The sequence below is a fragment of the Suncus etruscus genome, chromosome 11 (assembly GCF_024139225.1).
Source record: "Suncus etruscus isolate mSunEtr1 chromosome 11, mSunEtr1.pri.cur, whole genome shotgun sequence".
NCBI lineage: Eukaryota > Metazoa > Chordata > Mammalia > Eulipotyphla > Soricidae > Suncus > Suncus etruscus.
This window is the reverse complement of record NC_064858.1, coordinates 20,367,651-20,395,370: the sequence shown is the minus strand read 5'-3', so window position 1 is coordinate 20,395,370 and position 27,720 is coordinate 20,367,651. Positions and strand designations below refer to the sequence as shown.

At 41.1% G+C, this 27,720-nt stretch overlaps 1 protein-coding gene and 1 non-coding gene across 2 annotated transcripts; one reads left to right on the top strand and one right to left on the bottom strand.

The window, feature by feature from the left end:
• Positions 1-30: 30 nt before the first annotated feature.
• On the top strand, positions 31-26,996 carry LOC126022009 (fatty acyl-CoA reductase 2-like). Its single transcript, XM_049782885.1, has 11 exons — positions 31-234; positions 5,002-5,177; positions 5,804-5,983; positions 14,898-15,075; positions 16,228-16,272; positions 20,327-20,445; positions 20,887-20,954; positions 23,508-23,679; positions 24,462-24,591; positions 25,790-25,917; positions 26,834-26,996. The coding sequence occupies exons 1-11, from the start codon at positions 46-48 to the stop codon at positions 26,994-26,996; spliced, it is 1,548 nt and encodes a 515-aa protein (XP_049638842.1). The 5' UTR covers positions 31-45.
• Positions 16,696-16,802, bottom strand: LOC126023430 (U6 spliceosomal RNA). The gene has a single exon (XR_007500553.1). It is a non-coding gene; the product is annotated as a U6 spliceosomal RNA (small nuclear RNA).
• Positions 26,997-27,720: the final 724 nt, after the last annotated feature.

The following is a 27,720-nucleotide window of genomic DNA, read 5'->3' as shown; positions in this document are numbered from 1 at the left end:
CTGCAGGATCTTCCTTTCAGAGCTCTGAGACCTGTGTGTGCAGTCATGTCCAGGATCGCAACCTTCTACGAAGGCAAGTCCATTCTCATCACTGGGGCCACCGGCTTCCTGGGCAAGGTACTTCTGGAGAAGCTTCTGCGCACGAGCCCTGACCTTAGGGTCATCTACATCCTGGTGAGGCCCAAGGCTGGGCAGACGCCACAACAGAGGGTGGACCAGTTGCTCAGTTCTAAGGTGGGTGTGTGTCCAGACAAGGCTGGGAATGCTCCCCTGCTTTATCCAGAATCTCTGAATGCAAGTGTGAACAACTGCAGGCTCTATTGAACAGCATTGTGGACCTGCTATCTCTACACCAGGGATACACTCTTTTAGGACCTCAGTGATCTTATTTCAAAGAATGGAGGTGGAGGTGATCAACACACACACACACACACACACATTTAAATACGACTGGTGAATGGAGGTGGAGGTGATTCACACACACACACACACACACACACACACACACACACCTATAAATAAAACTGGTGAAATCAGATCCCAGGCTAGGATAAAGTGAATGGAGTTGGAGGTGATCAACACACACGCACACACATACATACAGACATACACATGCTCCTATAAATAAGACTGGTGAATAGAGGTGGAGGTGATTAACACACACACATCTCTATAAATAAGACTGATGAAGTCAGATCCCAGGCCAGTAGAGGGCAGTTCAGGGGAACAACTTTATTATAGTTAGAAAAGTTTACACACACACACACACACACACACACACACACACACACACACGCACACACCTCTATAAATAAGACTGGTGAAGTCAGATCCCAGGCTAGTAGAGAGCATTAAGGGGAACAACTTTTTTTATAGTTAAACAAGATCCAAACAGCTTAGGAGAAAAATAGGATACGTACTCCATGTAAGAAAAAAAAACAAGATGTGTACTCTGTTTAAAGGAAAAACAGGATATAGTCTTTATCCAGAGAGGAAAAACAGGACATTTACTGTCTAGGGAGAATATTGAGATTTTTTCCTCTATCTAGGAATCATAAAAAGATATTTATCTATGGAGTAAAACAAGATGTTTGCTCTATTAGGCTCTGTATTTTTAGCTATATGTCACCCTTTTCTGTTTGCTAAATACAAACATTTGAGATGGGCTAAATAGACCATGTTTTTTGTATGTCAGGGGTCTCAAACTCGTGGCCCATGGGCCGTTTGCGGCCCTCCATACAACATTTTGTGGCCCGCGGCCAGCCTTCAAATATCGCAGTATTCATGATTATTCGCTTACTGAATAATCGCAATAAAAATCGCATTAGTAAGAAAAAAATCGCATTAAACATTCGCATACCCTGAGCAGTTTTGTTCGGGGTCTGCAAATGTTTAATGAGATATTTTTGCGATTTTTTTTCTTTACTAATGCGATTTTTATTGCGAATATTCGGTAAGTGAAATCCCTTATGTGGCCCTGCCTCACCCCAACTTTGCCTCCTGCGGCCCCCGGGTAAATTGAGTTTGAGACCCCTGCTATATGTACTACTGTTCCCCATAAAAGGCAGGATCCCAGAATCAGTACTATCAGAATTACCAACAGCATGGGTGAGTAGAACCATTATGCCAGAGCAGAGATCTTTGCAAAGTGATAAAAGTGCCGTCATTTTGGATAGGTGCAGAAAACCTGGGATTAAAAACCCTTAACCCAGATTTAGATTAGAGCACAGTGGTCTTTCTCAGGAAGCATTTGGTCATGTATTTTAGTTGCAGATTTCAGGCTAGTCTTTAGTTTGCTAATCCCAGAGGGTCCTTCTTCCTCCTGGGGAAACTAAAGGCTCCATTTCTCTCATCTTCTTCTCATTAGTGGTTATCATTTTAAGACATCAGACTTGAACTCTTGGCTCTCTCATGTTACTTGTCATTGCCAGGTGGCACAAAGCCTGCATTGTAAAACGTTACACTTGCACTCTAGGACTTGCTCATGTCCCATGTCATTGCTAGGATGGACCAAAGGTTATCCAGGTTTTATCTAAGGTCCTAAGGTGAACTATATTCTGGGGTGTTAGGCCAATCTCAGAGCAATTGAAGTTTAAATCAAGCCAATATGACACATGTTCAGGGTCTAGGCCACAGGTGCAGTTCAGATGTTGCAATTTTAAAGCCTAATGACAGGTACTCCTTTAAGACAACCCTTTTAACTCTGCAAAGATGCTAAGAAAAGATATTTCCACAAAGTATTAGATATGTCAAAAGATCCATGGGTGGGGGAGCTTTAGGTGGTAAATTTGTGTAGGCAAGGTGTTATTGGAGAGAGAATGGAGTAGATCCATGAGATATACTATTAGGGTACCAGGGGACTATGGCACAGTTTTGGTGCATTATCCACAATTCAGAGGTATAACATTATTATTACCCAAGAAATACATACAAATATATACACATATAACCCACTTTGTTGTGATCATGTCCAAGGTAGGTCGATTCTACTAACAAGGTAATCTGTCAGTAGAGAGCAGCCAGGAAGGCAATGGAAAAGCCAATCAATATGGTCATTCTGGTAGCAAGTAGCAGTCCACGGTGATGAGTAAGGGACTGGACTGCATCATGTGAAGTTGTTCCAGTGAGACTGAAATGGTGGGGGGCTCTCCAGGGCACAAGGGGTGTGGATCTTTAGAGATAATGGAGATTAATAGGGAAAGTAACAAATCCAGGATAGGGAAGAGCACAGGGAAAACAATAGAAAGGGCTTTGCATAAAAGGCAGGAGAAGGGATTTTGGAGAAGATGTTAAATGGCAGGTCTACAGAAAGATGAATGTTCAAACAATTAGTACTAGAATGACATTTATTATTTCTTCAGTATAATCAGAGTCTATCACCCTGACATGAATAGTGATTTACTTAAACTCTTTCTCATAAATCTCAGGGGCTGAAAGTGGGCATTCAGATGGAAAGCCCTCCAAGGGATAATAAGCAAAGGCTGTTAGAACATTAGTGCTACCAACACCTCCAATCCTAAAGTGATTGGAGTGGCTGGGCATAACACAAAGAAGGAGGAGCATCTGAGCAATGTACTCGCCCTTCAATTAGAAGGGCAGCTATTAACTTCAAATATGGTATGAGGGTGCGAGACTATTGCATTAGTGGTTCACCACACTGCTGAATTTCTGTATCCTCTCTCACTAACTTTAAGATATCTGGATAAGGAGCTGGAGAGATAGAATGAAGGTAGTGCTTTTGTCTTGCATGCAGAAGAATGGTAGTTCGAATCCCGGCATTCCATATGGTCCCCGAGTCTGCCAGGAGCGATTTTTGAGCATAGAGCAGAAGTAACCCCTAAGCACAGCAGGGTGTGACCTATAAACCTAAAAAAAAGAAAGACATCTGGATAAATACCTTGGTCAGTTCTTGCAGTTCATGGCCTCCTGTGCTGTTCCTGTGAGAGACTTTTATCTGAAGCCATGTTATTGGGTTCTGGAAATCCTGATTATACTGTCCCTTTTCTCTATAGATTACTCTGGTTATGCCCCAGCATGCCTTCAATCTGGGCTGTTAATTGTCAATTGATACTTATCATAAAATGCTGCTCATGGCCTCTGACTCAAGTGTCTGTTATCAGGAGGGGCATAGGCCCCAGAGGCACACTGCCCAGCTCAAGCTATGGCAAAGGCAACCAATCTTGGTTTTTCTTCCACTGGTATTATGGTACAAATAATCCAATATAATCTCTTTCCCTCTCTCTGTCCTTTCTCTTCCTCTCCAATTTTCTTTTTCTTTTTCTTTCTCTCTCTGTTTTCTCTCTCCTTCCCTCATCCCAGTATGAGGGATTCCAAACAGGTCTAATGTCCTTATATTTGGCCTTATCCAATGTTCCTGACAGGCCCATATCTTTGTTCTGTATTAAACCACGTTAATTGTGAGTCATTGGTGTAGGTATTCTCTCCAGACTTTTTGTAATAAGACACATGGAGGACAGTAGTTGGCTTTGTGTACTACCGGTGGAGCCACTGGTTGTTGCAGCCACTTGGAGTATGTATACTGAGTGCACCTCTACATCCAGTGCCTTCACCTCTCAAGTCCAGCTGTTGTCCCTGCCCTGACAGCACACACACAGAAAATATTTTGAAAAAGTCACACATGAAGCCTTATTAACTTTTTGGCACATCTGCCCCTTCGTCTACTTCACTGATGGTGGCAAGAGGCTATTCTTTTTATTCTGAGATGATTTGCCTCCATGGTGCTAGAGAACATCAGAAAGAGATTGCCACAGTTCCAAACCTACCTGTGCTTAGAAGAACATGGTTCAAATCCACTCTACAGATAAGTCATCCTGTCATGATGTTCAAAGAAATACTGAGCTCAAAGCCTAAGAGGAGAGTCAGAGAGGGAGTACTGTAGGCAGGGTGCTGGCATTAGGTGTGACTGACCCCACTTTGATTCCCATCACCTCATATGGCTCCCTGAATGCCCCAGGAGTGATCCCTTAACTCAGAGTCAGGAATCAATCCTGAGCACTGCCAGATATGGCCCCAAAACCTTAAAAAACTAAATTTAAAGAGTACATTTGAAAATTTTAATTTATTGACATTACTACATAAAAAATTCCAGAATCATGCTATGCTTTAGAAATATTTATGCTGGAAGATTTTCACATTGGTAGTTCTTAGCAAAACCTCCCTGGTCTCCCCTTGAAATCAGAACATGAAGAGTCTTGCCAGGATTTTCTGGCCCAATGATTAACAGAACCAACCAGGGATTGCTACTGGCCTCTGACTGTCACTTCCTCAGACTGTGAAGCCTGATTGAGGCCTCTGTTCCTCAGGCTACTATCTTTCAGGACTGAGTGTCAAGACAGCAGTGTTTCTTCACAGCTCCTGTAGGTATTTCCTCATGAAACATGTGTTCTCAAAAGGGAATGGGGAGAGCTGGGGCTGGCACAAAGACTGCCAGGAGAGTTGGTGGAGGTGGTCCCTATGTGCTGCTATCTGTGTCTGTTCCAGCTGTTTGATAAAGTCAGAGAAACAAGTCTAAACGTGCATGAGAAGATCCAAGCCATCTATGCTGATCTCAAGCATCAGGATCTGGGCATTAGCAAGGAAGACATGAAGGAACTGCTGTCCAGCACCAACCTCATCTTTCACTGTGCTGCCACCGTGCACTTCAATGTCTCCCTGAGGTAGCTGTCTCTGGGTGCAGGTGTTATTTGGAGCATCCAGAGCAGGGAGTGGGACTCTGTAGCTACCCTGAAAACAGAGGTTCAGTGCTCAGATTTCTGCATGTTGCTTTGAGCTCCAGCCCTTTGAGCATCATGCCACTCTGTTTCTTCTCTGTTTTTATAGTTTTTTTTTTAAAAAAATATATTCTCAGTAAAAAGAAACATTTCCAAATACTGACATTTGTTCATCTCCTAGAAAGTCTTTTAGGGATGACCATTTTAACATTGGAAAGATCATGATTTTAACCTTTCTCAGTTCATCAGAAAGATGTTTGTGTTTAATTTACACACACATCTGCACATACATACATACATACATACATACATACACACACAATGAATTCACCTCATTGGAAAGATCCTATTGGAAATAGCCTATAGTATTTTACCTCTGGTTCTCCCTCTGGGATGGTCAGAAGCCCAGTAAGCTGCAGGTAATCAGGTCAAGTCCTGGTTCAGGAATCACTGTGCCAAGTATGTGCCACCTACATCTCTGCAGCCAGCTGTAGCCAGGCCCCACAGCAGATTCTGGGAGCTGTAAAGCAGCACTGATGGTCTGAATGGACCCTGCCTTGTCTTTGCTGCAGAAATGCTGTGCAGCTTAACGTCACAGCCACACAGCAGCTTCTGAACATTGCCAGCCAGATGCCCAGCCTGGAAGCCTTTGTCCACATCTCGACTGCCTATTCCAACTGCAACCTCAAACACATAGATGAGGTGGTGTACCCATGTCCCACGGAGCCCCAGAAAATCATCGCCTCTATGGAGTAAGTAAGCTTGTCGTTGGGCCGGCCTTGTGGAGTGAGTAAGGTCACAGGCACTGGGTACAAGACTCTAAAATGGGTTTCACTAAACCTTTTTCCCTTTCATCCCGGCAAGACTGCTGTGTGTGATTAAAGAAGGAGGGTGTGGGTTTTCTGTTACCCCTCAGCCAAAGCCGTAAACTAATCTCACCTGGATGGTGAGACCTACTTAAAGCTGAGAGAGGTCTGTGTTTGGTAATTAATTAACAATTCTCTTTTCATTTCTAATCCAGTTTAGCAAGCTTCTCTCTCTCCCTTTCTTTGTGGGTTTTGCCAGTAGTTTATCAATTTTGTTTATTTTTTCAAAGAACCAACTTTAGCTTTCTTTGATCTTTCAGATTGTTTTTTGGATTTCCACTCCATTGATTTCTGCTCTAAGCTTTGTTATTTCCTTCTGCCTATTTATTTTTGGTTCCATTTGTTGATCATTTTCTAATTTTATAAGTCGTATTATTAAGCTATTCATGTAGGCCCCTTCTTCCTGAAGTGTGCTTGCAAAGCTATAAATTTTCCTTTCAGTACTGATTTTGCTGTGTCTCATAAACTGATAATTTGTGTCTTCATTGTCATTTGTTTTCAGGAAAGTTTTGATTTCCTCTTTGATTTTATTTCTGACCTACTGGTTGTTCATTAGTAAGATGTTTAATTTCCAGATGTTAAATTTTTTCTTCTGTGTTCCTTTGTAGTTCATGTCTAATTTTAGTCCTTTGTCATTAGTGAAAGTAGTCTGCACAGTTTCTATCCTCTTGATTTTATGGAGATATGTTTTATGGACAAGCGTGTGGTTAATTCTGGAGAATGACCCAGGTGCATTGGAAAAAAATGTGTATTTCAGGTTTCTGGGGATGGAATGCCCTATATATATCTAGTAGTCCACTAGATGACAGTTCCCAGTTTCTATTGGGATAGTCCATGGATTTATTCAAGACAAGATTACTAGAGGGACAGAGGGTTGAAGGGGTTAGTAATGCTGGGCAGATAAATGGGTGGAAAGATGGATGGTGGTATTTACCTACACTGAAGGCTCTTTTCTGCTATTCTTGTGACTCTTTCCATAGTGCCTCACCTCTGCTCTGACTCTGAAGTGTACCTGTGTCTGCTTTCTTAGTTCACCTCCATTCAACACCAGATTTTCCTCAGTGTTGTTTTATTTGTTTGTTTGCTTTGTTTTGGGGCCACAAATGGTAATGATCAGGCCTTACTTCAGGCTCTGCACTTTGGAATCACTCCTGGCAGTGCCTGACCATATGGGATGCTGGATTCAGACCTGTGTGGGCTGTGTGCAAGACAAGTGCCCTGTCTACTTATTATCACTCTGGCCCATTCTTGTTGCTTGTTTTTTTAAACTGTGTGTAAAAAAAGATGCAGTGAGCTTGAGAAGTCCTGGGCATATCTTCTCAATTCTATGCTCCTGCATGCTCATTCTAAAACCCAAATCCCTTTTTGGACGATGCTCTGATAGTTCTGTCACCTGTTATCAAAGTTTCAAGACAGAGAATGAAACAGGTGGAAGTTGCTAGTGATAAGATGTCTCTGATAGCTAAGGGTTTACATCATGGATACAGAGAGCTTTCTGAAATCCACAGGTTGTATCCTAGCTGAAGAAAGGATGACTAATGTCCCTGCAGAAGCACACATGACACATGTGCAAGCCAGTGTCTACTGGAACATGTGACGTCTGCTGTGGCTCTGCTCAGAAAAGGCTTTAGTTATGGGCACAGCACAGAGATGGGACCATTCACCATTGTTATGGCTTCCAATATCCTTTGTTTAGTTTTTGGGCCACACCTGGAGGTGCTCATTGGTTACTCCTGGCTCTGCTCCGAAATCACTCCTGGAAGGCACAGGGGACCATGTGGGATACTGGGAATAGAACCCAGGTCTGTCTTGGATCAGCAATGCCCTTCAACTGTGCTATTGCTCTGGCCCCCCAATAGGCTTTTCTTTTATCACAAGTCTTTCACAGTTAATAGAGGAAGTGAATTAGGGCCATTCCCACCACCAGTATTGTCTTCCCTCCACCACTGTTTTCAGCATGCATCCCTTACCTCATCCCTTTGTCCCCTGGACTGCTAGTGTGACAGATCTCCTTTGTATGTAGCTTGTTGTAGATAGGGTATCTTCATTCTGTTGTCATTGACTTTGGGTTTTATATCCAGGTCTGATCATTTTTTATTTCCACTCAATATTTATGTGACTGTTTGCTCATCATACCATCCACTTTTTCTCCCCTCAATTTATGAGGCAGGACAAGATGATTCAAGTTCTCTGATTCTGTTGGGGATAAAAAGGAAAAAAATCTGAGAAGAGCCCATCTAGAAGCTATAAATATAAATTTAAAAGAAAAAAGAAAAAGAAAAAATCAAACCAAAATAAGCAATTACAAAAATACAGCAACAACAACAATAATAACAACAAAACAAAAACAAGAAATAAAAATGGAAATGGGGCTGGTGTGGAAAGGTTTTCTGCATTTGTGTGTGTTTGTATTTTGCATAGGCACAGTAAATATTGGGAAATTAGAAAGGGGATTACCTTGGCCTGAGAGATATAGAGTTTCTCCACCCTTGAACACACTGTCATCGGAACAACTACAGGCTCCAGACATGCTTATTGTCAAACCTAAAGGTCTTTTTATGGTGCCACGAACTGTTCTGCTAAGTTGTGGTTGTCAAAATCAGTCCTCTGTAACTAGAGATTTTGATATTTGCACAAATCATAGGACAAAGTATAGGACAGAGTCTTGCTTTATGGCTCCAAAAGTTCTACTCTGTCATGGTTGTTGTAGTCACTCGTCTGTGATTAGAGATCTTGGTTTTTGTACAGATCCTAAGATGAAGCCTAGGATAGAGTCTTTCCCTATTGTTCTAGAAGTTCTGCTCAGTCAGGTTATAAAAGTCAGACATGTGGAATTACAAATCTTCAATTTTGCATAAATTCTATGCTGAAGCTTAGGCTAGGGTTTTTTGTTTTGTTTTGTTTTTGGGTCCCAGGAAAAGTTGTGCTCAGGTGTGGTTGTCAAAGTCAGTCTTCTTCTGTAAATAGTGATCTTGGTTTTTGCATAGATCAAAGAATGGAGTGTCTTCTGATTTCATCTTACAAGTATGTGATGATTTAGAGCAACCTGCTTATAGATCAAGTTTTTGCTGTTTTCTCATCATCAGGATATCATGTCAACCTGGAGCAAGTTGTGCCAGAGTTGTATTAGGAACTGCCTGGAGGCAATTTGATTCCTGGTGCTGTTGCAGGTGACTGTGTTACTTCTAAGGTTAGGATCTGGAGAGTCAAGGTTGGAAGGAAGGTCCCTGCCTGATTACATAGAGTCTAAGCCAAGTCCCCATGAAAATGTTTAGGGTGACAGATGCCTGGTATTATAAAATTTATGAGTTCTTATCCCTAGGAAATAAGAGCTTGTTTTTATACATAAGATTCCCCTCATTTTAGTAGAAAACAGTGCCATATTATATTGCCATTGCATTGCCCAATACCCTTTAGATGTGGATGAAATGGGGCTGAGGTATCTCATAGCTCAACATATGGTCTAAAACTAAGAATAGGACCAAAGACTAGGGGATCCACATAGGATAACAAAAGGGATCAGCATAGGACCAGAGAGATGCTCAGGCATCACCAGGCTTTGCATGGAGGAAGTCTGGTTTTCTACTCCATCACCTTAGCACCTGATCAAAGAATTGATTCCCCAAACAGGGCTCTCACACAACACTGAAGAACTGGGATCAGATGATTTTTCCATTCTTCTTGGTTTATAAGCCTGTAATCTGTTTCAATTGAAAAACACAGGTGGGTATTCATGTCAGGGAAATCCCAAATGTTCTGGATCACACTCAGTTTTAATCCATACAAGGGAGATTTTCTGTAACAGCTCAGAGCTGAGTTCCTGTCAGAAACCCAGCTTGGCTGCTCAGCTGTGTTCCACTTCATCCTCAGTGAAAAAGAAAGAAAACAGTGGAAGAAAAAAAAAGAAGTGAAATAATATCAAAAAACAAACAAAAAATAAAGCAAAACAAAACCAGAAAAAGTGGTGCAGTGGCAGGGCTTGGTGTTACCCCACCATTTTTTGTAAAGGCACAGTAAGTATTGGGGAAGGAAGGAAATTTCCGTGGCCTAAGAGATTCAGGGTTTCTCCACTCTTAAAGCATAATTGTCATGGGAACAACCACTGGCTCCACACCTTCTCATTGACATATCCCAGGTTTTTTTGTTTTTGTTTTGTGTGTGTGTGTGTTGTCAGGAACCCTTCCTCTCAGTTATGGTTGAGAAAATAAGGCCACTGTAGAAAGCTATCTTGGTATTTGTGCAAGTTCTAGGACAAGGCCTAGGATAGAGTCTTTAAGGTTCTAGAGGTACTGTTCCAACATTGCTGGTGTGTTCAGTTTTTTGTATCATGTGCTCCATGTTTTTGCTCGTTCCCTAAGCCAAAGTCTAGGAAATTATGGTTCCAAAGGTTCTGCTCAGTCTCTGTTGTCAGAATTGGGCCTCAGCACTAAGAAATCTTGATTTTTGTAGGAGACCTGGGCTATAGCCTAGGGTAGGGTTTTCCTTAATGGTCTCAAGGTACATGCTACTCAGTCCTGGTTGTCAAAGTCAGTTTTCTGTAGTTAGCGCTCTTATGTTTTATAGTTCAAAGGACGATATATCTTCTGGTTTCCACTTAGTGTTAGGTGATGTGATAGGACCTTCTGGTCTTAGGTCAACTTGTTGTTTCCTCGCTGTCCTCATTGTATATTAACACTGGCACAAGTATATTTCCCAACAGAGCTTAGTTCCTGGAGTTGTTGCGGGGGATTGCTTCAGTTCTATGTCTGAGATCTAGGATTTGAGAATGAACTAACACTGTCCAATCTTGTGGAGACTGAGTTGTATCCACATGACATATGTCCAGGATTGGAGGCACCTTTGTGTAAAAAGTGTGAGTTCTTATCCTTAGAAGATAAGATCTTGTGTCTGAGTCCATGATTTCCCCTTATTTACTGTGCCTATACAAAAACGTATGGTGTCCTTTTGTACTGCTGGTGCTATTCTGGCTAAGGATGACAGGCTACATATACAGTATCTGTGGTGTGGTCTGAGCTTTTGTCCCAGGCAAGACGTTTACTTAGATTTTGTACTAAGCAGCACCAAAACTGGTGAGGGTAGAGAAAATATGTATATATATATATAAAATTAGAATATATAGATGAAATTGAGATATAAAAAAAGGAAATTGAAAAAAAAAGGAAAAAAAGATATTTGAAGAAAGTAATGGGGGGCTATCTGTATATTTAGGAATACATATCTTAAGATACATTATTATAAAGGTATTAAGCTTACATAGGCAATATAGGCCTCCCAATTAGGTCTTCCGAGATATTCTTGTGGGGAGTGAATGCCAAGGAACTTTTTCATATCACAGACTTTGGTCTAGAGTTTAAGATATGATTTGCGGCATTTCAGAGTCCTGTAGTGTCCTTGAGCTGCAGGATTTGCTGCAGCTGAATCCTGTTTCATGCAACCGTCCACGATTTGTTGGCAGTGAGAGGGGTCACAAGCTTGAGTCAGGAGGCTTATTGGTTGTGGTTTCTTGCTGAGACACAAGATGAGGGATCGAGAGGGTGTCTTTCATTGAGGAGCTGGATGGTGGTCTGTTGGGAAGGAGGTCGGTCTTGGTGCCTAACAGGTTAAAAACTGAGGGTAAAGAGGGTTAAATAAGGGGGAGATAACAAATCCGGCTTGGGATATGGGAGGGAGTAGAAAGTCTCTGGGTGTGAAAAGGCAATATAGAAGAGGGGCTATATACATTGTATAGGTGAAATATTTAAGGATAAGGCTCGGCAGTCAGAGAGGACAACTGTAAAGAAAGTAACGTTCACTTAGACACTGACTTCAGAGATCAATTTGAGTGCTATCCTTTATTTATAGGATATTCCATTTCATTTCCTATAAATTATCAAGAATTAGAATATTTTGAACAATGTTAAAGAGGGTATATGTCACACGGGCACAAATGTGTCCAATTGCATTTGAAAATGGTTATTGGTAAAAAAAGAAAAGAAAAGAAAAAGGACACTCCTGCAGAGGGGCCACTATGGTTGAAATAAATCTGCTTTGGCTAGCTGTCCTGGCATGTGTGGTCTCCAAGCCCAGCTCTCGCCTTTGCAGCTTGTGAATGAATGGAGAGGGGAGGAGTTTTCCTCCACCCCATCCCATCCCCGAAGGCCCAGGTTACCAGATGTGACCATGAAGACCATTCTGGGGCGTGGGGGAATATGGTCCCTTGGACTAACTGGCAGTCTGGGGGGTTCTTTGGCTAGCTGTCCAGCCCAGTGCCCACCACATACCAGTGCAAGGGGCAAACTCCTGGCATGTGTTATCTCCAAGCCCAGCTCTTGCCTCTGTAACTTGTGAATGAATGGAGCGGGGAAGAGTTTTCATTCACCCCATTCCATCCCCCAAGACCCAGGTTACAAGATGTGGCCATGAAGACCATTCTGGCATGGTGAAATCTGGCCCCTCAAACAAACTGGCAGTCCGGGGGGTTCTTTGGCTAGCTGTCCAGCCCAGTGCCCACCACATACCAGTCAGTGCAAGAGACAAACTCCTGTCATGTGTGCTCTCCAAGCTCAGCTCTTCACTTTCCCCATTTTTAAGCTATATTACAAGGCAGTAGTTATCAAAAGAGCATGGTACTGGAATAAAGACAGACCTTCAGATCAGTGGAATGGCTTGACTACTCAAAGAATGTTCCCCAGACATACAACCACCTAGTTTTTGATAAAGGAGCAAGAAATCCTAAATGGAGCAAGGATAGCCTCTTATACAAATGGTGTTGGCACAACTGGTTAGCCACTTGCAAAAAAGTGAATTCAGACCCCCAGCTAACACCATGTACTAAGGTAAAATCCAAATGAATTAAAGACCTTGATATAAGACCTTAAACTATAAGGTATATAGAAAAACATATAGGTAAAACACTCCATGACATTGAGAATAAAGTCATCTTTAAGAAGGAAACATCACTCTCCAAACAAGTGGAAGGATAAATAAACAATTGGGACTATATTAAGCTGAGAAGCTTCTGCACCTCAAAGTAGATGATGTCCTCAATACAAAAGCCAGTCACTGAGTGGGAGAAATTATTCACCCAACACCCATCAGATAAAGGGCTAATATCCAAAATATATAAGGTACTGACAGAACTTTACAAGGAAAAAACATCTAACCCCATCCAAAAATGGGGAGAAAAAATGAACACTTTGTAAAAGAAGAAATGCAAATGGCCAAAAGGCACATAAAAAGATGCTCCACATCACTAATCATCAGGGAGTTACAAATCCAAACAACTTTGAGGTACCATTTCATGCCACTGTGATTGGCACACATCACAAAGAAGGAAAACAAGCAGTGCTGGTGAGGATGTGGAGAGAAAGGAATGCTTTTTCACTGCTGGTGGGAATACCATCTACTCCAGTGGTCAACTGAGCCATATCTCGCCAAAACCACGATTGAAATTTATTTTGAGATCCACACAGGGTGTGCACTGACAGAGGCTAGGAGCAGAGTCCTGACTCCTGGAGCAGCCGCCCTGCACAGAGAACAGCCAAATTAAAAGTGTAAAGAGCCATATGTGGTTCGTGAGCCGCAGGTTGCCTACCACTGGTCTAGTCCAATCTTTATGGAAAGCGATATGGAGATTCCTCCAAAACCTGGAAATTGTGCTCCCATACAATATAACTATACCACTCCTAAGAATATACCCTAAAACACAAAAAATACAATACAAATATTCCTTCCTTATACCTATATTCTTAGCAGCACTATTTACCATAGCAAGACTCTGGAAACCACCAAGATGCCCTTCAACAGATGACTGTCTAAAGAAATTGTGGTACATATACACAGTGGAATATTATGCAACCACCAGGAGAGATGAAGTCATGAAATTTTTCTCTACATGGATGTACATGGAATCTATCATGCTGAGTAAAATAAGTCAGAGAGTGAGAAATACGCAGAATTGTCTCACTCAGCTATGAGTTTTAAGAAAAATGAAAGACATTCTTGCAATAATTTTCAGAGACAAACGAGAGGAGGGCTGGAAGATGCAGCTCACAACATGAAGTTCACCACAAAAGTGATGAGTGCTGTTAGAGAAATAACAGTATTGAGAACTATCCTAACTATTTGAATGAATGAGAGAAGTAGAAAGGTGTGGGTGGGGTGGGGAGGAGGGAAATTTGAGACATTGGTGGTCAGAATGTTGCACTGGTGAAGGGAAGTGTTCTTTACATGACTGAAATCATACAACTACAATCGTATTTGTATTCACGGTATTTATATAAAGATTAAAAAAAACAAAAAAAACAATTAGTATAACCAATAAACACATATCTAAGAGTAGATATGTAGATATCTAGGAGTAGATATTTGTCATGGGTTGATTGGAACAGCTGCATATTTATTTGTGTGTGTTTAGGCACCAAATGGAATTTTAGAAATTTAAAAATGAATGTTGAAAGATTGTTTCCAGCTGGGCATGTAACAGCTGGGCTGCCCCTTCAACTCTGTGCTCACATTCCCTTGCCTGTGCTCAGGATGTACTGTGAGATCCTGGGAACTTCTCAAGAGGAAGGAATCATCTGCAGCTGCTGTGTGCTGCTGAGCTTGTTGACATGGACTAACTGGGATTTTCTAGGAAGCCATGTTGTGCATGGGGCATGGTGGGTACAGACTTCTGTCTGCACAGTCATGTGAGTAAGTCCATCTTCCACCATGAGCACCAAGAGCTCCACACATCCTGAATCCCAGGTCAGCATATGACTGGTTTGTTTGTTTGTTTGTCTGCTGTCTGGTATACTAGACTTCTCTTCTATGTCTTCAGGTGGTTAGATGATGCCATTATTGATGAAATCACCCCCAAGCTGCTCAGAGACTGGCCAAACATTTACACCTATACCAAGGCTCTAGCAGAGATGGTGGTGCATATGGAGGGTCAGAACCTAAACATGGCCATTGTCAGGCCCTCCATCGTGGGAGCTACCTGGCAGGAACCTTTTCCAGTAAGTATGCCCTCACCACTATGTAAATTTCACCTCTGTGCTCACAGTGAGACTGTCCTGGGTTCCACCCAGATTTAATCATTAGCACTAGTTGTTAATGGACATGCGAAACACTTCTCTGGGAAGACAGCACTGTCCTTTCTGCTAGAATGGACAAGAATAACAAACCTCATCAAAGCCCTTAGTTTAGGAATTATAGTGATTTTTATTTGGCTTCGTTTTTGTTTGGGAGTAACAGTTGACAGTGCTTAGGGGTTATTTGTGGCTCTGTACTCAAGATCACTTCTGGCAAAATTTGAGTAACAAAATGGAATGCCAGGAATCAAATCCTGATTGGCCACATGCAAAGCAAGCACCTTTCCCCAAAAATAGTTGTTTTTAACTCTATTTACTTCCATGTTCCTTTCTGTAGCATTCTGTGCCAGAAATAAAACCCAGGTGTGTGGCCTGTGTTCCTCTTGCCTCAACTCTTCTATATCTTTTCTAAGAAGGGCATGGAGAGCAATCAATTTTCATAAAGCTATCTGTGAAGTGTGGGATCAGGAATAATGAGTACTGTAACCCTGACGGCTGGTTCGGGCTCAGTGAGAGATGCCCTAACTGAGTGACCACAGCCCCCACTGTATTCCTTTCCCTAGCCGCACATGTGGGCTACAGCAGCAAACTCATTATTTACTCAGTGGGTATACTTAGGGGATGATTCCATCTGAAGTGTCCCCACCACCTTCCCTCTGACATGCCCATATAGCTCAGTACTGTATGCAATCAACATGTGGTACAGCATACGACACATGTACCCAGGACTGCTCAAGTTTGCTGTATCACTGCTTCACAGTGGTAGTAATTGTATCATTTGTGCCTGTCACATCTGAGACTTTTCCAATGGGAGCTGAGTTATCTGTAGGCAATGAAAAACAGTGGATTTTCAGAACATTTGTGGGTCACAAAACCCAGTCCTTTGTGCATTATGACAATGGCCCTTCTAGGGTGCAAGAATGAACAATTTCATGCCGAACAAGTGCAAGTGGCCCCTGGCATGCCGCTGTCATTGGGTTCTGGTTTTAGCATCTCCTTATTACTGTTATTGGGGTGGGGAAAACTTAACCGAGATGTTCCAAATGCAACCAGTTAATTGATGCTTTCTCCTTGCAGGGTTGGGTAGATAGCCTGAATGGACTCAATGCACTCATTATTGCGGTAGGTATACAAGGGGTGTGTGTGGCCAGGCCCAATCTACATGAAGGTTACTAGACCATATGATTCAAATGGCTCATCCACTCCTGTGATTGGGCCTGGCTTAGTGCAGCAAGAACAGCTACAGCAGCTACTCTGGTGGAACATAGGCTGATATAGCCCCTTTATTTGGTGGTAGGTTTTACTGCCAGGAAGACAGGTCATGAACTCAACTCCTAATTTGGAGAGTTGCAATTGTGAATGTCAGACTTGTTCTCTCCCAAAATCTGCCCTGATGCTACTCTGCCCACCGACATGTAAGATGTCTCTTCCTGATGTTCTGATCAGCACAGGAAAGTGACATCACAATTATTATCAAAGTCATGAAGAATATTCTTGTGGCAGATATTAAATCAGCTTGATATTCCCCAGAATCTAGTTTTTTTTTTAAATATGGAACGCTTCACGAATTTGTGTGTCATCCTTGCGCAGGGGCCATGCTAATCTTCTCTGTATCGTTCCAATTTTAGTATATGTGCTGCCGAAGCGAGCACCAGAATCTAGTTCTTAACAGAGTTAAGAGAACTACCAATTGTGGTTTTTAAATCTTAAAGCATCAGATGAGTCTGCAGTCACAGCATGATGGTTTCTTTTCTAATATGTCCTTCATACTCTCCTTCAGAAATCTGTCCATGTGAGTGTTGCTGGTTTAACATCCCCTCAAAGTGAACCTTTATTTTTCTTAATTTTAATTAAATCACCATGAAATAAATTTACAGAGTTGTTTATGATAACTTTCAGTCATACAATGTTCAACATCATCCCATAACCATTGCATATTTCCTGCCACCAATGTTCCCATTTTCCTTCCCACCCTCCCCCTGCCTACCTCAGTGACAAACCTTCTTCTTGTCAAATGCTTTCTCTGCACCTATTAATATGATCATATGAATTGCTTTTTTTAACTAACATGGTTTATTCTGTTGATTTACTTGCATATATTAAACTATCTTTGCATGCCTGTGATGACTTCTATCTAGTATATTATGAATTGTTGTATCATATTAGCTAGTATTTATTGAGGGTTTTTAAATACGTGTTCATCAAGACTATTGTCCCAAAATTCTTTTTTAGTGTGGTGTATCTGTCTGCTTTTCATATCACAGTGATTTTTGCTTCATAGAAACAGAATTTTTATGTGTATTCAACTTCTTGGAATAGCTTGTAAAGGATGCACAGTAGGTCCTCTTTAAAGATTTGAAAAAACTCACAATTGTATCCATCTGGGCCTAAGCTTTTGATTAGTAAAGACTTTTGATTGTCATTTCAATATCTTAGATAGTGACAGGTGTGTTTACGTATTACAAATCATCTTGATTCAGCCTTGGGAGATGATAGGATATGATAGGATAATTGGATGATAATTTATCCATTTATTCTAAGTTCTCTCATTTTGTGGCATAGAGGTTTTCAAAGTAATATCTGATGATCTTTTGGATTTCTGAGTGTCTTTTGTGATAGCCCCCTTTTTGTTTCTGATATGTTTTATTAGTGAATTTGTGAGTCTTACTCATGGTTTATTGATCTTGTTTATATTTTCAAAGAACCAACTGTTGTTTTCAGTAATCTATTAGATTTATTTTTGTTAATTTCTGCTCTAAGTTTTATTATTTTCTCCTGCCTGCTTATAAATTATCCGTCATTTTCCAATTTTTTCAGCTGTGCAGTCAGGTTATTTATATGGGCTCTTTTCTCTTTCCTGATGAATTCTTGCAAATATAATGACTTTCCTCTTAACTTAATTTTGCTGTGTCTCAGAAATTCTGGTCATCTGACCTCATTCTTGTTTGTTTCCAGGAATTTTTTAAATTTCTTTTCTGGTTAACTGTTTAATTTCTAGGAGTTATTTTTATCTCTTCATTTCTGTTTTCATTGCCTCATATTCTGAAAAGATGATTGATATAATTTCTATGCTCATGATTTTATGGAAGTATGTTTTGTGTTCCAATATGTGGAATATCTTGGAGAATGTTCCTATTCATTGGAGAATAATATGTATATTATACCCCCTCTATTCAATTTCATCTTCCAAAGCCAGTAAGTATAAACTTGTTGAGTTTTAGCCTGGTTGATCTACCAACATGTGTTAGAACAGTGTTAAATTCTCAAGCTGCCATTGTGTTGTTAATGATGTCTTTTTTAAGTCTATTAACATTTCTTTTAAGTATTTTGCTGGCTCTCATTAGATGCATCTATGTTTAGCAGCATGATTTCTTCCTTGTGTACATATCCCTTGATTATTGAGATATGGCCCTCTCTGTCTCTTCTAAACTTTTTGAGTCTGAAGTCTATGTTACCTGATATTAGTATGGTTACTCCAGGCTTCGTGAAGGAGCCCTCTCTGTCTCTTCTAATCTTTTTGAGCCTGAAGTCTATGCTACCTGATATTACTATGGTTACTCCAGGCTTCTTGAAGGAGTTTTGTCTTTTTTTTTTTGAAAAATTTTCTTGTGACCTTTGACTTTGAATTTGTGTTTCAGTTGAGTAAATGTGGTAAATGTGTTTCTTGCAAGCAGCAAAATGTCAGATTCAATTTTTTAACCACGTGTCACTCTGCTGCTAAATGGCACATTTAATTAAATGACATTGTGATTGACATGGAATTTGTGGCATCTTTTCTTTAGAACCTCAGTGATTTTGTGGGATTTGTTTTATCTTACAGTAGCCCCTTCAGTTCTTCTTTTAAAGATGGTTTTGAGTCTATGAATTTCCTTAGCTGTTGTTTCTGTGTAGTGTATCTCTTTCAAATTGGAATGAGAATCTGGATAAAGTATTTTTGGTGAAGCTTTCATTTCAGTTTTTCACTGTATCTCACCATTGCCTTTAGGCCTGGAGTGTTTCCTTTGGTAAATCTGCTATAATCCTAAGGAGGCTACTTTGTATGTAATTTCCTTATTTTATTGTGCTACTTTCAGATTTCTATATCTATCTATAGTTTTTATTATTTTTGATGTCTTGGAGTATTTTTATTTGTATCTCTTTTATAAGGAACCCGTCAGACCTCCAGCTCCAGGGTCTGACATATATATATATATATATATATATATATATATATATATATATATATATATATATATATATATATATACATACATACACACACAAGATGCATGTGATCTCCATGGGAATTTCTCAACAATGATTGCTTGTCTGTTGTTTCTTCATAGGGCTTGTCTTCCTAGCCCTCTGGAATATCTCTGATTCTTATGTTCTTCCTCTTGTATTCAGCCTCAAATTAGCTTGTCAGCCATGTATTTGTTTTAAGACTCTATCTACTGCTGTTGCTTGTAGGTATTATATACCTCATATTTGAGCTCACTCATTCTGTCCACTGTCTACTCTGTTTGTAAAGCCTTCCAGTGCTTTTCATTTTCCATAAGAAGTTATTTTACTTATTTCATCTCTGTTTGGAGTTTTCACATTCTACTTTCATATTCTCTGAGTATTAGTAGTTGTTTGTTCTATGGTTTCTTTGAGTTACTTGAAAATCCTCAACATTTCCTCTCTCTACAGCCCTTATGAGAGAGGCTATATAGCTGGTTGATATTGGTTGGGTCTTCTAAACTACCACCTTTGCTCACCAGACATGGCGGGGTTCTGCATTGTTTTCCTATTGTAATCCTAGTAGTCTATAGGTGTATATAGTGTATTGTGGTGTGACTGGAAGAAATGTGCAGCCATGGAGTGAAACAGATTGGCTGTGCTCTTATCTGGTACTGATCTGTGTGCAGAAATAGCATTTCTGAATGAGAAAGAGGACTCCACTGCCACTCTGTCTGTCTTAGTTTCATGGTGTTGTGCTCAGAGTGAATATTCCTACATAGCGTATAAAGCTGCATCTTTACTTTCTAAGACTTCCCCCACATATATCCTGAGTCTGGGGAAGGATTCAGGGCCTTTTTTCCTGGTAACATTGCCCAAGGTATGGCAGAGATCTTAGTTGGGCCATGTTCATTCCATACACACAAGGGCCATAACTCATGGCACCTAGACCTGTCCTGTTCTCTCTCTTCCACAGACTGGGAAAGGGCTGCTCCGCTCTGTGAAGGCTTCTCCAAGGGCCATGACAGATGTGATCCCAGTGGATACTGTGATCAACCTCATTTTGTCTGTTGGCTGGTACACAGCAGTGCATAGGTATGACATGGGTGCTTAGAAAGTACAGGGTCACATTACGGGGCACCTCTCAGTAAGTGGGGCTGGAGACAGGGTCAGTGGTAGACAAGTCACCTAGCCAATGCCCTGAGCTATGCAGAAAAAGTTTCTCAGATTGGAAGTTTCAAGGGCAGTGATAAGCAGAGTGTTATCACAGCTTCTGTTAGTAATGGTGCATAGTGAGTTTTCTAGCATATCCAATTGATTAGCATCAGGCTGGGTGTGGGCAGAACTAGTAGGACCATAGAGAAAGTACTCTGAGCTTATTCTCACCACCTAGCACTGCCATGTACCCACACTTACAATGCAGCCTCCATGTGCCTTGGTGCCAGGAGGCCCTGCTCCTGAGCACTATGACCCCTTTCTGTTGCAATTTGCCTAGTATTTCCCTTTCACTCACATGAATTTTTCTGGATTTTCCAGACCGAAATCAACACAGATCTACAACTGTACATCAGGTGCCCACAACCCTTGTAAATTGGGAGAAATGGGTAAGTTTGTATAGATAACAGTGCTCCATGGGGGGCTGAATGCTCTAAGCAGTACGACTGCATTTGTGTGACCCACTGTCTGTAAGGATCAGTGTCTAGGACCCTGTTTCACAAGATAATGCCTCTAATCCATGTCTCTATGTGATATTGTGACTTTCATATGTAGTAGTGCCTATGACCCATGTCTGTCTATAACACTGTCTGTGATCAAGTGTCATACAAAACATTTCTTCCCCTTTATATATATATATATATATATATATATATATATATATATATAGAGAGAGAGAGAGAGAGAGAGAGAGAGAGAGAGAGAGAGAGATTACCCATGTATATATATATGACAGTGTCTGTAACTGAATGTCATATATAAATGTGCCTGTGGCCTGTGTCTGGCTGACTTTGTTACTAACTGCAGTGTCCATTATTTCTACTAGAACAGAAAAATCTGCCCTCAGGCAATAATTAGATTGCCACCTCTTTTTCCATTTAGAAACTGATTTTCTAATAATATTTAAAAATGTTAAATCATTGAACGCTTGTTTATATAACTATGCATGAAATAAAGTTCTGTTTTTCTAGAGTCCGCTTTTTTAGTCCTGCTTTTGTTTTTCCACTGCAGTTATTTAAAAATGAAATTACAGGGGCCAAGGCAATAGCACAGTGGGTAGGGCATTTATCTTGATGCGTCTGACTTAGATTCTATCCCTAGCATGCCATATGGTCCTCTGAGCTTGTCAGGAGTGATTTCTGAGCGAGGAAGACCCTCTGATTACCATTGGGTATGACCCAGTAACAAAATTAATTAAAATAAAAATAATAAATTACAGGCCAGAATAATAGCACACTTAATTTTGCATGTGCTGACATGGGATCAATACCCACAACCACAATGCCAGGATTGACTTCTTCGCATACGAGACCTAGGAGTAAGCCCTCAGCATTTTTCAGTATGATCTTAAAACTAAAAGAAATTAAGAGTAAATGTATGAGTCTGTAAAGGTAGTACAGTGGCTATAGCACTTGCCATAATATGTGGCTTACCTGAGGTTTAAGGAAGGTAAAATTCCCTGAATCCAGGTTCTTTTGATCATCAAGCTGTATTGAAGTCAGACATTCACCTAATTCTGAAAAAAATAAAAAGAGTAACAAAAATAAATCTCCATGATAGTAACAGAATTAAAATACCACTTATGAAAGAAGCCATTGTAGACACACATAATATTTGAGCTCTCAAAATGTGAAATATACTCCAGGGCACTTGGCTTTTCTGGAATATTCTGGAATAACCTGGTTAGGTTGTAAGTTCTTGCTGTCTGTGCTTGCAGAGTGTCACAACAAGGGTTGTGGTGCTGTGGATATATGGGCATAAATTGCCGGGCAGGAAATGATTCACTGCATCTAAAATAAAGATTAGGCTAATAAGAGAGAGGAGGAAGATAAGAGAGAGGCAGACAAAGAGAGGAGAAATGAGGGAGTGTGGGGAGAGAAAGAGATAGAAGACTGAGAGACAGAGATTGTCTTCTGCTTTGGCCATGCTAGATTTTCCTCATCCAAAGGAGTAAGGGATTCTGTGGCATGGCAGTGGAGCTGGTGCTGCTGCTCAAGAGCACTGTGCTGTACATGGGAGTAGATACTACTCTATTCAGGGAACATGTTCTGATACTTCCTGTGTTGACTGAGCCATTTCCCTATGTTGCTACTCAGAAGCAAGCTTTCAGGTTCCAGGAATTTCTCTTTAACAGGGACCACAATCCACAAAAGACCCCAGGACATTGCTACTGGAGGCAGTGTGCATGGTTCAGATTTGGGGCCTTACACTCTGTACCACTTGTGCTGTTTCACTGTCTACAATAACTCCATTCTTAATTTATCCCATGGTTTTTGTCTTCTCACTCATCTGACACAACCATTTTAACATTACTTTGAGGGGACCAAATTGCTAGTAAAAACCAGGTCTCCAAATCAAGGATCTAGGTAGATGCAGGTCTGGAAGCAAATATTGACGCAGTAAATAATCCACACAGTGAAAAGGTACAAGGATGGGTTCAGAAATTCAGCACTCAAGCAAATAATTCAAACACCCAAGCTTTCTGTTCCTAAGAAGGAATGCAGCTTAGTAGAAAACTGAAGAATGAGACTCTGCCTTCCTCGGGCCCCTGTTTTTATTGACAAGAACCAGGCTACACCCCAGAGTAGAAGATGAATACCACATATGGAATAATCCAGTATCCCACTACAGATCACAATTAGGTGGAGTACAAATATTGATTAGGGTAGGACCAGTAAACCAACAACTAGTTAAGGCTCCAGTTCCATCAATAACACCAAATACGGTCTTTAGCACCACCAGTAGTTACCTCTAATCCCAGTGGGTAAGTACCAACCCTTTCCCCAAGATAAAATTTTGGGATAGGTAATATTAGATATGTTTGTCACTCCTGGCCATGCTTGGGGACCAAGAGATACTAGGGCTCTAAGGTAGACTGCCTGCAGACTTTATTCTTGACTGCTCAGGTAGCCCTTCATAAATGGTCTCTATTTTATCTCCAGGTATAAAGCTCATGGCTACTTTAGAGAAAATTCCCTTTGAGAGAGCTTTCAGGATACCCAACGCCTGCTTTGTCCGTAGTAACTTGTCCAGGGATTACTGGAATGCTGTCAGCCACTGGGGTCCAGCAGCCATTTACGACCTGTTTCTGTGGCTCACAGGCAGGAAGCCCCGGTAAGTTGTCACCATCTTCATGGGCACACTGACTATGGGAAGAGATATTTGGGGATAACTTTTGACCCTGCCTCAAGTCTGCTGTCAGGCAGAGGCCTAGAACTTAGGCACACCTGGTGACAATAGTCTTTGGGGAGCAATGAAATATCACTAGACTTCATGAGTGTCCAGTTCATGAGTTCATGGGTGTCACTGACTCTTGCTGAACCTAGGGCCCCCTATGGTCCAAGTTTACAGAAAAGGAAATGGGGTGAAGGGACAGGGTGGATGCCTGAGTTTACTGAATTAGCATCTGGGCCCTGTCTGTTCATGTCTAGCTGTGGAACATGCATGATTCCTGTCTCCTGCCTGGAACCAGGCTCTAAAAATGTTAAGTCCTGTGACCCAGGGCCAGACATGGTGGCACTGTATGTTTTAGACATCTGATAATGGTCCTAGTGCTCATATCAGGGGCCAAAAGTTGGAATTCAGTGTCCTTGTCCCAAATAATTGAAGAACTGACACCAGCTCCCACAGGACTAGTGGGCAGGGACTGCTTGTGGGAATAATAATTCCTGTACTGAGACCAGTGTTTGGAGCTGATTGGGGACCTGTGTGCAGGGCTGTTTTAGGGCTTAGTATCCAGCAATGATTGATTCAAATATGAAGTCTAGTGATATTTCATTAGCTGTACTAGGGTGTGAGTAGTACCCAGTACTCTTATACTGAGTAGTTTGTCACCGGTTATGTGGCCACACTGAGGCCCAATCTGGTACTGAGTTTGCCTCAATGACACTTCATAGGTTTCTGAAGATCATAAGCCAACTTATGAGAACAATTAACATGGTGGAGTACTTTGGAAACCACAGCTGGGAGTGGAGCGTGAACAACATGGAGATGCTCATGGCAGAGCTGAGCCCTGAAGACCAAAAAGTAAATGTAGAGCATGGGTGGAATACTAAAGGAGATGCTGAGTCTACACACCATTAGAAAAGTGGTCTGGCAATGGGGAAGGCTGCCACTCAATGCTTACCTACAACCAAGGGCTGTGTCTGTCATTCCCTACATAACCTACCAGGAATCAAATTGAGTGTTATTGCCCACTTCCTGGCATCTGGAATCACTGACTGTGTCTTTACAGCTCATAACACCTTGCCACTCACTCTTTGGTTTGAGAGGAAGATGAATGCAACCCCAAAGCTAATCGGGCCTTCCCTGCCTTCTCAGAAATTTCACTGGCTATTTTACACTATTGTCAGTTCACTTTTGGTATTCTGTACAACAACCTTAGCTTTTCCTTCTGTTGAAGTGACACTGGCTTATTGCCACTGTAAGACCCATCATTGTAGGTGCATGTATGTCATCTGTATTGTGGTCTCCTTGCTTAACCTATTGCTGAGCTTTTTCCTTTAGCACAGTCCCTTACAGGAAACTGATCTTTCCAGTGTCATTTAGATGCTGGCTTTGGTCTTCCATAGTGGTTAATAAGTCCTCCTCTAGGGATAGGTAGCCTCTTCTCCCACAGCCATTGCTGCTGCTACAGTGAGCACAGGTGCAAGTAATGGTTCCCAATTTGCTTTACTGCTCTCAAGTAAATCCCCAGAAATGTTAGACACTGGTATTTTTACTTCTGAGTTGGGAACAATCCTCCAGCTGTTTTCCAAGATTGTTGTACCAGTTTACATTCTCATTCATAGGACACACCAATATTATACAAGAGTAAAACAATCTGTTTTGGTATCTATGTATTATCCCATTACTTTAAATGTTTTTTAATTGGACGGGTGGGAGAGGGTTTGTTACAATCAACAGTTATCCAGGAACCATTTGAAGTTCAATCAGGGGGTTGAACTTGTTGTCTACAAGACAAACACTTTAGCTACCTATCTCCTACCAAAAATACTCCTTTTTCTAAACTTGGTTTCATTCATTTCCTCACAACATCGAAAGGTGCAGTGTTTCCTGATCTGAGTTTAAGTGGCACTGACTGAAAAACTGGTCAGGCATCCTTTGCAGGGGACCAAATTATCTTGTACATGGATTGTACCTAATGTAGGGACAATGCTCAAATGGATGAAGTGGTCATCCAGGAGAGTCTGCTGTACAAGCACAGCCTAGTCTTTCCTTTCAGATGTTTAACTTTGATGTGCGCCGGCTGAACTGGCTGGAATACATCGAAAACTATGTTCTTGGAGTAAAGCAATACTTACTGAAAGAGGATGTATCTGGAATTCCCAAAGCTAAGAAACACTTGAAAAAGTAAGTACTATTGGTCAATGTAGTGAAAGATTTACACTGTGACTGGTTTTATATCAACAGGAATTAGGGAGAGGCATTTTATGGGCTCCTGTATGCACTGTGCATGTGACACCTCACCTAGAGGGAAAGCATTATTTATTTTTATCAAAACAGCTGCTACATCTCAAATAGGTGAGTATAGAATTCAAGTATAAATAAAGTTGTTTCTCATCACAGTTATGTGATAGCAAAATGCAAAGAATAGCAGTGTTCAACTATATGATGTCATGTGGGCACAACTTTCTTCACTCTTCAAACCCTCCCCTCCAACTTCATGAACTCCTTTTCACCATAATTAGTTCAGAAGAAACATAATGGTACAGTATGAATGCTGAGAGGAAGGGCAATTAAAGAAGTTTTATTAGGGGCTGGAGCAGTGGCACAATCAGTAATGTGCCTGCCTTGCACACACTAGCTTAGGATGGACCGTGGTTCAGTTTACCTGGCATCCCATAGGGTCCCCCAAGCCAGGAGTGATTTCTGAGCGCATAGCCAGGAGTGGCCCTGAGTGTCACCAGGTATGGCCCCAAAACCAAAATAAAATAAAATAAAATGAAAAAGAGGTTTTATTTGGTGTTGGAATTGAGAGTCTACACATAAAAAGGTGTATCCCCAACACATGTAATATGGAGTAAATCTACATGTAATAGATATTAGAGGGACTCTGAGTAGGAAGTTAAGGTCTTTAGCACTTTTAAGATTTTAGTAGATATAAGGATGAGTAAGGGAATTGTTGGAAGAGTAATGTAGAAATTTGGTTATTCAGCAGGAATTTTCTGGTAGTAGAAGGTGGAAAATCAATATGCCAGGAGGCACTGCCTGCTTGTCACAGCAAGGGCAAGACTCCTGTTCTGATGCTGGCCTTGTCTGCTCCTAGGCTCCAGAACATGCAGTACCTCTTCAACATGGCCCTCATCCTCCTCACCTGGTACCTTCTTATCACACGCTCCCAGGTAATGCAAAACATCTGGTTCTTCCTTGTGAAATTCGGCTACAAGCTCCTCACCTACTTACAGGAATCCTGTTCATTCAAGTTCTAAGCGGCTCTCACAGTGTCTCCTGTTAATCTGCCACTCTGATACCTCTCCAGCAGCAAACCAAGCCATTATTGTACTCAAAATAATTAAGTAAAGAACAAACCGAGTTCACCTGGTCCAAAGCATATCACACATTTACACGTAACTCTTCACTTTCTTTATATCTAGCCCCTAAGCAAGATGCAGTCTAGGAAATGCCAACGCAATTCAGGCAACCTATAGCAGAGGGTCTTATTCAAGGCCACACAGAGGAATTCTTAGTCCTTCGCAGAAACTCTGAGGAGGGAGATAGGGAAGTGGGTTTACATTGTGCAGACACCACATCATTCCCCATTCATATCTCAATCCCCACCAGATGGAAATATTGTTTTTAATTAAAAGTTTTAAAATCATCTTTGTATAACTTGAGAATCCTTTGCATCCCAAAATTCCTTGCAAGCTTTAAGCGTTTCTTTTTTATTCATGAAGTCATTGGGCCTTTCAACCTTTGCTCTTCCAAGGAGCTACCTGCACCTCAGCTATAAGTACAAGAAGAAAGCAAAATTAAAAGAAATGCTCATTCAATCTTTCTCTAAAGAGGGGTGGATACTCTTAGATGATCAGTGTATTTGTCAACACTCATTATTCCAGCAACATGGGTTAAGAGTAGAGATAAAAGGCACAGGAGGCAACTCTTTGGAAGTATTGCTATGTCTAAAAGTAGTTTGTGGATAATGCAAAGCAAATG

Coding starts and splice junctions, on each gene's coding strand:
- LOC126022009 (XM_049782885.1), top strand. CDS start 46: ATGTCCAGGATCGCAACCTTCTACGAAGGCAAGTCCATTCTCATCACT. Junction 5,984..14,897: donor AAAATCATCGCCTCTATGGA/GTAAGTAAGCTT, acceptor CTATGTCTTCAG/GTGGTTAGATGATGCCATTA. Junction 23,680..24,461: donor CTCACAGGCAGGAAGCCCCG/GTAAGTTGTCAC, acceptor GACACTTCATAG/GTTTCTGAAGATCATAAGCC.